The following is an 8,546-nucleotide window of genomic DNA, read 5'->3' as shown; positions in this document are numbered from 1 at the left end:
GTCAAGAGCCCCAAAGGGCAGGGGACAGGGGTGAGCTCAAGGAGTCCGGTCACTTATGCTGAGTGTCTCCCCTGTACCAGTCACCATGCTGGGTGCTCCCCCAGCCACCCCAAGGGCCATGGGTGTCTCCCCCAAACAAGGGATGAAGTAAGGAAAGCTGACAAATTAGTATTCAAACCCAGGTTGATTCAAAAAAAAAAAAAAAAACCCTGAACCTTGATCTGCTCAGGCTTCTCATCTTGCCTGAACCACCACCAGTTACAGAAGTGGAGGGAGGGGTGGATATAACCCAGCCTAATTCAGAACATGGGGAGTTCTATAAAACATGCCCCCTAATGCTTCAACAAGCAAAGCGGCTTGCAAAACAAAACAAGAAGTGAAAAAATTGATAAATTTTATGGAAGTTTGAAACCAAACTGCAGGGTTCCTTATTTTGATCAAAGCAAATGTAAAAAGACATTTTTGAGACAATAAGGGAAATCGGAACATGGCTTGGGTAGACAGATACTAATGGTAATTTTGTTAACGTACTAATGGTACTGTATGGTTTCGTTAAAATAATTTTTTAAAGGCATCCGTTTATAGCAGTAGTTTTCAACCAAGATGAATGTGTCCCCGGGGGACATTTGGCAATGTCTAGAGATGATTTTCACTGTCACAAAGGCATGAGTAACACTACTGGCACCTAGTGGGTGGAGGCTGGGATGGGGCTAAACATCCTACAGCACACAGCACAGGGCCCCAAAGCAAGAGTGACCAGGCTCAAGACATCAGGAGTTCAGATAGAGAACTGTACTTAAGTGATATATGAGATATACCTTGTTTCAGGGGGGGGAAAAAAAAGGGATGGGAAGCTGAATATAGAAATCAAGAATGGTAAGATATCGGTAACCTGAACCTGGGCGACGGGCCACTAAGACACTGCTACACATACTAGAATACGACTTTAAGAACATTATACTATAACCCTACTCTATTGCTATGACGCTTTCTCTCTACTCTCATGTTTGAAAAGAACGATAATAAAGTTTAAAAACAAATCACATAGACTGATCCCTGAGACCAGGCCGGGCCTTTCAATCAGTCCCCCACAAACCCGTCCTCAGCCCCCAGGCAGCCTCCAGGCTCTCCTCTCTCAAGCCACGACCGCACTAAGGAGACTGACCTGTCATGGACCGGGTGTCTCCAGTGCAGCAGTCAGGGGCAGGGAGGAGCGCAGGCCAAACCCAGTGCGGCCCACCCTCCCCTCCTGCCCCCGCCTCACCCTCCTCTGCCCCCACTCACGATGCTTTTCCACTGCTCCCTGGCAAGTCTGTCCAGCCTGACACCTGAACAGGGATCAGGGTGCCTACCAGACCTCACACTTGGAAGCAGCTCTGTCCAGCCCACTGCTCCCCGCAACATCTCCGCTGGGGTCTCAGGACCTCAAAGCCAGCCCCCCAACACTGACCATCGCCCACCCCCCCCCACCCCCAGCCCTGCTCATGTCCCCTGCTTCTCACCTGCCATCTCTGCCAGGTCACCAAAGCCAGAAGGCTGAGCATCTCACTGGCTCCTCCCCCTCCCCGGGCACACCCAGATCAGCCACCAGGGTCCCGGCATTCACAGGCCGCTGACTTCTCTCCATCCTCCTGCCTGCTCTAAATCAGCTCACCTTCTTTCACCCAGATGACCACAAGCCGTTAGTTCCCAAAGCTCCAAACATCACACGGCTGTCACCCGCCGCCCCTCCAAATTCCCAGCTCTGCTTTGCACTCCATGCCCACCGCCCCCCACTATAAGGGGCCACCTCTATGTGCCAGGTGTTTCCCACATTTAAGACCTTGCGAAGGCTCCCCCCATCCTCACTTGGAAGAACAGCCAGCGTGCTTCCTAGCACCCACGTGGCCCCACTGCTCTCCGCTTCACCCCCTCCGGCTTCACCAGCCACCTCGCTGCCTCTTGCCAGGACCCCACCTGCCTGCCGCAAGAACTGGGGGTCGCTCGGGCTTCACCAGCTCCTAACTTTCCTACCTGAACACAGGGCCCAGGGAGACGCTGCTCCCCTCCCAGCCACCACCGGAGGCAGCACACGCGCTGTCTCTTAACGTGGGCATCCCGCTGACCCACGAGGTGAGCAGCCACACACGCTCCAGGCGTCCCGGGGGGGAGGGGGGGGGCGCGAGATGCTGACACCTGGCACAGCGCCAGAGACGTGACTCGGTGAGCTCAGAATCAGACCCCAGAAATCAGACACCTAACTGTGGGGAAGGGCTCGGAGCTGCTGTGAGAGCTCAGGATTGACACAGGTGAGTTCAGCAGAGTACTTGGCAACTGGAAGACACAGGTGGGTTTGCTGCTTTGGGGGCTATTTTTAGCACTTTTCTCCCCCCTCCACAGGCAAAGCCAAACCACTTGCCCAAGATCCCGTGAAACACAGGTTCTGAACCAAAGCTGCTTCGACACAGAGGCAAGAGGCAAGTCCTCAGCCACGGCGGCACGGCGCGCCCGTTGCCCCTCGCCGCAGGCCTGGGCCCCCAGAGGCCCCGCTCTCTCTGGGTGAGAGTAGGGTGTGGGTGTGCGTGTGTGCCCACACACGTGTGGGGACGGGACGCTCACGAGAGCGCCCTCACGCACACGCGCGCTCCCACGCACCTTTCCACAGCCGGGCACCTCCACGCCATCCACGGGCCGGGGGATCTCGATGGACTTGACGAGCCCGTACTTGCTGCATTCGTCACGCACGTCCTCCACGATCTCCTCGTACTCCTCGTCGTCCAGCAGCTCCTCGGGCAGGACCATGTTCATGAGGCACAGGACCTCAGTCGGGTGACCACCCATCTGCACCTGGGAGCTCATCAGGCCAGGCACTTGCAAGGTCACGGGGGTCTGGTTGATGGTACTCTGTGGGGCGGCAGGGGCAGGGGCGTCACAGGGCAGCTCCGCCCTCGCCCCCTCCATGCCCACTTCCCCCGAGCCCTCCCCCCAGACGCCATCCCAGGGAAAGACCCTGCTCTGCCCTTGAAGACCCAGGCACCCACTCCCAGCACTGGCCAGGAAAGCCAGGGGCAGAGCTTAGGACGGCCCAGCCAGCACGCCCCCCGGCCCCTTCCCACCCCCCACCCCCAGATGTCCCCTAGCCAATGGAAGATGACGTGCCGGGGGGCTCACCAGCGTGGCATTCTTGGCTCCCACGCTTGCCCTCTGGACAAGCAGCTTCTTATCCCCCAGCTGCATCCCATTCAGCCCCGCGATGGCCTGCGTTTGGAGAACGCGGGATGGGGGAACGCAGGGGAGAGGTACAGGTCAGAGGCCAGGAGCCTGACACCTCCCCGCAAGCCCCACTACCCCAGAGCCGGACACTGGTAGGGGAGAGGGCAAGGCAAAGGGGTGAGAGCTTGGCAAGAGCTAGAACCAAGGGAAAGGGGCCCCCACGCCCGGCCCTGCTTCGGGCTGACCTCCTCCCACCCATCCTGAAGAAGGGAGACCTCAGCGTGGCTACAGAGCAGGCTACAGGGCAAGGACAGACACGCCAGTGTCTGCAGGGTCCCAGGGCTCACCTGATCTGTGACGTTGATGTCCACGTACTCACAGAAGGCATAGCCCTTGGAGAGCCCTGTGGCACTGTCCTTGACCAGGTTGAAGGCCTTGAGAGGCCCAAACGATGTCAGCAGCTCTTTTACCTGTGGCAGGCCAAGACGCCATGAGAGTCTGGACGAAGGCTGTGACGGGGGAGGGGCGGGAGGAGACGAAGGGTCTACCTGGTCGTCATTCAGGTAGTTAGGCAAGCCCCCGATGAACAGCTTGTGGGCAGAGTCCGGGACCACGGTGGACACGACTCCTAAGGGGGAAGGGGGTAGACGGACCGTGAGTCCCGGCACCAGGTCGTCTCACAGACCCTGGCGGACGTCTGCAGGGAGAGGCCAGGCAGCCCCGGTCAGGCCGCATCCCTCCCGCCCACGCGCCCGCCCCAGCCCCGCCTCGGAGGCACACCCCGGCAGCGCTCTTCGGGACGCCGAGCGACCCCAGCACAGCGGCACGTCGGGGCCTGGGGCCAGAGACACGAGCTCACACCCCAACCTGCCACCCGCTGCCGCGCCACCTGGGCAGGTTCCCTCGGCTCTCGGCCTGCTGGAGAGGCATCGTGGGGATACACGACCTCTCCTTGGTCCTCAAGCCTCCACTCAGAGCCCTCCCCCGACCTGCCTCTGCTGAGACCAGGTCTCCCCAGGAAGCCTCCACGACCTCTCCCCGTGGGCCTGCGCTATGCACAGCTACAGGTGTCCCTAGCCGCTCTCTGGCCTCAGTCACAGGTGACCTCGGAGGAGTCTGCCGGTCGGTGTCCGTGAGGGCTGGGCGGTGCCCGGCTCACTCAGCACCCTGGCAAGGTGGGGGCCACATCAGCCAAGCGGGTTTAACGACCACCGCGCGTCCACCCCAATCCTGCCCTCTCCGCTGAGCTTTTGACTCGGGTGCCTGCCAGGACTCAGCCCAACGTCTCGCAGGCTTCCAAAACGTTGTCCTTCAATTCCTGGAGCCTCCCACAGGGCGTGAGCTACACAGCTCCAGAACGCCGGCTGGACACAAAGCGGATAGAAACGTGGACCACCACCCACCCGGCCGGACCTGCTCCTGACTTTGAGTTCAAGGCCCACTACTGCCAGCCGCACCACCTTGCCCTCCTCTGCAATCCAGCATCGGGGGCCCCGCCCCTCCGCCTCCCGACCTGGGGAGGAGCGGGTGACACGGGGGACGGGAAAGAGCCTCAGACACCGCCACTGTGCCCGCAGGAGGGCTCCCTCTCCCGCCATCATCCCGCCAGTCCGGCCCCGCCGCTCCAACCACCAGAGCCCAGCCCCTTCGGGTGGGGCGTGCGATCCTCTGAGGCCCGGCCTGGGCAACGAGGGGCGAGCAGAAGCGCCCGGGAGCCAGGGCCACGGACCGGGCGCTCCACACCGGGCACCCCGGGCCCAACCCCTTCCAGCTACCCGCTTCACGTTCTCCCACCCCTACCCACAGCACGGCAGGAGGAGACTGAGGCACAGGGAGCAGGTACCACCTGAGGTCACACACTCCAGGGCCCCCAACTTCACAGGCCGCTCTCAGGGAGCGAAGGGCTCTGCAAGGGTGCCGTCACAGGACACGGGCTGCGGATACAAGACTGCAGGGTGGCAGAGCCGGGGCTGGAACCTGCCCCACCACACACCTCAGGGAAGCACATGGCACCGAGGGCACCAGAGTTGGGCTCCCTTGGGTCCAATCTGGGGTACGGCACTGAGTGAGGCTCCTCTGGGCCTCAGTGACCTCATCTGTGGAACGGGGAGAAGCTCGCACCCCCCACCCCCCGAGCGTGTGGATGAGCACGACGGAGCCACACGAGCACCGGACGCGGGCTGGCGGCCGGGCTCGCCATCCCACGAAGGCCAGGCCACGCCAGCACGAGGGAGCAGCAGGTCGGCGCCTCAGCAAACACAGCCCCTCCGCGCTCACTCGGTTCTGCCAAGGGAGAAGGGCCTGTTCAAGGTCGCACGACCAGGACAGCACGATATAAATGGGGAACCCAGGCCAGTGCTGAAGCCCAAAGTCAAAGCCCCGAGCAGCTCATCTCCTGACGGCACGCTCCGGGCGCCGCCCTGCTTCACACAGCCGTCCTCTTCCAGAAGGGCTACCTCTAACCTTCAGCTCTAAAGCCTCACCACCGCCCCCAGGCTGGCCTGGACCCCCAGAGGCCAAGCAATCCTTTCTCATACCTGCAGCGTCACCTGCCCCTCGGCAGGAGGACCGTGGCCGCCTCGTGCACTGCTGTGCCCCTGGCACCCCCGGCACTGCTTCGCAGGATCCTCCTGGGGGAGTGGAGGAAGCCCCACAGGTAGGGGCCTCCTGAGGCAGGATCAGATTCGCCCCTGAACCGAGGGGTGAGCCTGATCCAGGGCGGCGCTCAGGGTGAAGCTAAATTCACAAATTCAAAGACGCCGTGCCTTCCTGCTCCCAGTTTCCATCTCGTCTTTAGGGCCCCGCTGCACAGTCAGACCTGAGGTCAGGGAGCGCAGTTAAGGTCTCACCGCTGCAGATGGTGTACGTTTACGGTTTCAGGTCAGGCCCCTTTTACCAAGATAAGAAAGTTACCTTCCAGGTTCCTACATTGCTCCTTTTCCAACCAAGCACGTCTGTCGAATTTTATCAAACGCTTCTCCCCTTTAACCATAAAGTTGAGTGTTTTGTTGGAGTAGAACGGGAGATCGAAACATGACCTTTATTGCAGAGAACGTTTAACCTGCAGCCACCATCACTTTTCCTGCCACCCCCGGCACCCAAGGAAGGAACAGACTCGCCCAGTCACTGGCGGCTGGACCCCCGGCCTCCCTGGGGAGGTAAATCCCAGAGAGGAGGTCAGCCATAGTTAACAGAGCCTGCGACCGAGCACTGTTCCTGCCTCTGCGATGCCTCCGGTTCCACAGGAGAGAGGTGACGGGCGGGGCAGCACGGAGACGGCGAGGCAGACTCTGCGGTCAAGCTGTGCCATCCGGGCTCCCAGCGATCACACCTCCGAGCACGCCACTGCTCGCTCCTGCCTCACTCCCCTCCTCGGGGAGAGGGCGCCCCAGCACCCACCGCAGGAGTCAAGGGCCACCGCCGCACGAAAGCAACTCAGACCACGCGCCAGTGCGAGTGGCTACGTGCCAACAGATCTTAAACATCTGGGCCCTAGTTGTCACTTGCCGACCCTGTACTACAGGACAGTCACGAAGACGAACACCTGATCCACGGGGCACACTTGGGGCTGTGCTGGCCCAGGAAGCAGGGGAAGCAGTGGGCTCCTGTGTAAATAGGAATGAGTTAAAACGCAGGGAATTCACTGGAAAGAGACACAAAGGCAAGTTCCGTGGCCTGATCTGGGAGGTGGCCCCACAGACATACATGCACATAAAGCATCAGAAAATCAGCAACTCCTCAAGTTTTTTTGTAAGCTAAAGAAATGTGCTAAATTTACCCAAACTGGTACGGTGGAAAACACTAGGGATGAGCCAGGGACCCAGCCCTGAGTCCCAAGGTGCCACCCTCTCTGGACTCCACATCCCCCATTTCACAAAGTGAAGAACCAACTCAGTTTCCAAAAGGTGTCCTTCAGTGTGAAGCCTCAGCCAGCAGAACCCCACGTTCTCAGCCCCCAAGGGTGCGGCTCGTGGCCCCCACACCCGGAGCACCCGGTGCTCAACCTGCCTTTGCCTGAGAGCCGGGACCCCAGCTCGGCTACCGCAGCACCGGCCCCTCCAACCCCACGGCGTTCCCGGCCCCCAACAGGGCCCCTCACGGGCCCAAATCCTCACTTCTACCTGGCAGTCAACCACAGGGGTCAGCAAACAGCCTGCAGGTCAAGTCCAGCCCGCTTCCTGTTTCTGTACAGCCCGCAGGCTTTCTGAAAGGTTGTTTTACACCATGTGAACGTTCCACGGCACCCACACATCAGGGTCCACGGATGTTAAGGCATATGGGACACGACCACACCCACTCGCTTAGGGAGCACGCGTGGCTGCTTTCCTGCTACAACTGCAGGGTAGTTCCAACAGAGACCACGTGGCCTGCAGAGCAAAAAACAGTCACTCTCTGGCCCTTTACAGGAGAAAGTTCTGCCAACCCCAGGTCTGCTACGTTACCTACCAACCTGAGATGGTACTGAACACGGCTGCGGAGGCTGGCCCGGAGCACAGGGGTCGACGGAAAATCCACATCAGACCCCGCACCAGGAGCTCTACTGACCACCTGCCCATCCACACAGGCTCACCCATGCTCGTACTGACCCTGCGGTCCAGGACAGGGGCCTCTCACTGCCCACGACGCCTTCGGTCTGGCCCTGGCTCCGCCACTTACAAGCTGTGAGTCCTCAAGCAGACCACAGCTCACCCTCTCTGGGCGCCGGGCGCCACCTCTGCAAACAGGAAGACGCCCAACTCCCAAAAGTTCGGGGGCCGGATGAGACGACGCATCCCCTCTGAAGCACTCGCGCTGCTTCCCCGTTAGCTCCAGCTGGCCTACAGAGGGCAAGGTGGGCAAGACCCCCACTCACCAGGCACATAGACAGAGGGGTTCTCCGACATGCCAGGCAGAGGCTGGTAGTCGTGAGGCCTGCGGATCTTCAGCGACTGGCCCTGGAAGATGATGCCATCAAAGGCCATGGCCTGCGTGGTCTCGTCCACTGAGCGGAACTGAAGGAAAGAAAAGGTGGTGGTGAGGGACAGGGAGAGTGGCCAGCCAGCCCCCCAAGCCCGAGGGCTCTGGGACAGCAACCTGGTAGAGAACGGACTACAGAAGGGCCCAGTGGGAACAAGGGCTGCTGCAGACGGGCTGGGCCTGACCCCACCACATGCCCGGCTCACCTCTAAGAAGGCAAAGTTCTTGTCCTGGTTAATCTGCACTGCCAAGACAGGGTTGCCGGGCGCCTGCGTCAGCCCCCCAAGGCGCATCTGGGCGTTGAAGAAATCCATCATGGCCTCCTGCAGAGGGAAGAGGAGACAGGGGGGGGCGGGGGAAGGGAGGTGGAGAGAGGAGGGGAAGGGTGAGAGAGGGAG

The 8,546-nt window shown here is 60.6% G+C and overlaps 1 protein-coding gene across 1 annotated transcript in view; it reads right to left on the bottom strand.

Annotated features, from left to right (window-relative positions):
- Window positions 1-2,598: 2,598 nt before the first annotated feature.
- Window positions 2,599-8,546, bottom strand: part of U2AF2 (U2 small nuclear RNA auxiliary factor 2) — a gene marked incomplete at its 3' end in the record, with an annotated part of 13,825 nt that continues 7,877 nt past the window's right edge. The window contains exons 6-11 of the mRNA XM_028486268.2: window positions 8,355-8,471; window positions 8,045-8,183; window positions 3,741-3,820; window positions 3,540-3,662; window positions 3,151-3,237; window positions 2,599-2,883 (exon numbers count right to left, since the gene is read on the bottom strand). Coding sequence (XP_028342069.1) covers window positions 2,599-2,883; window positions 3,151-3,237; window positions 3,540-3,662; window positions 3,741-3,820; window positions 8,045-8,183; window positions 8,355-8,471 — 831 coding nt within the window. The remainder of the gene's footprint in view (window positions 2,884-3,150; window positions 3,238-3,539; window positions 3,663-3,740; window positions 3,821-8,044; window positions 8,184-8,354; window positions 8,472-8,546) is intronic.

The sequence above is a fragment of the Physeter macrocephalus genome, unplaced genomic scaffold, assembly GCF_002837175.3.
Source record: "Physeter macrocephalus isolate SW-GA unplaced genomic scaffold, ASM283717v5 random_772, whole genome shotgun sequence".
Classification (NCBI taxonomy): Eukaryota; Metazoa; Chordata; class Mammalia; order Artiodactyla; family Physeteridae; genus Physeter; species Physeter macrocephalus.
The sequence above is the reverse complement of the archived record's forward strand: the minus strand, read 5'-3'. Positions and strand labels throughout refer to the sequence as shown.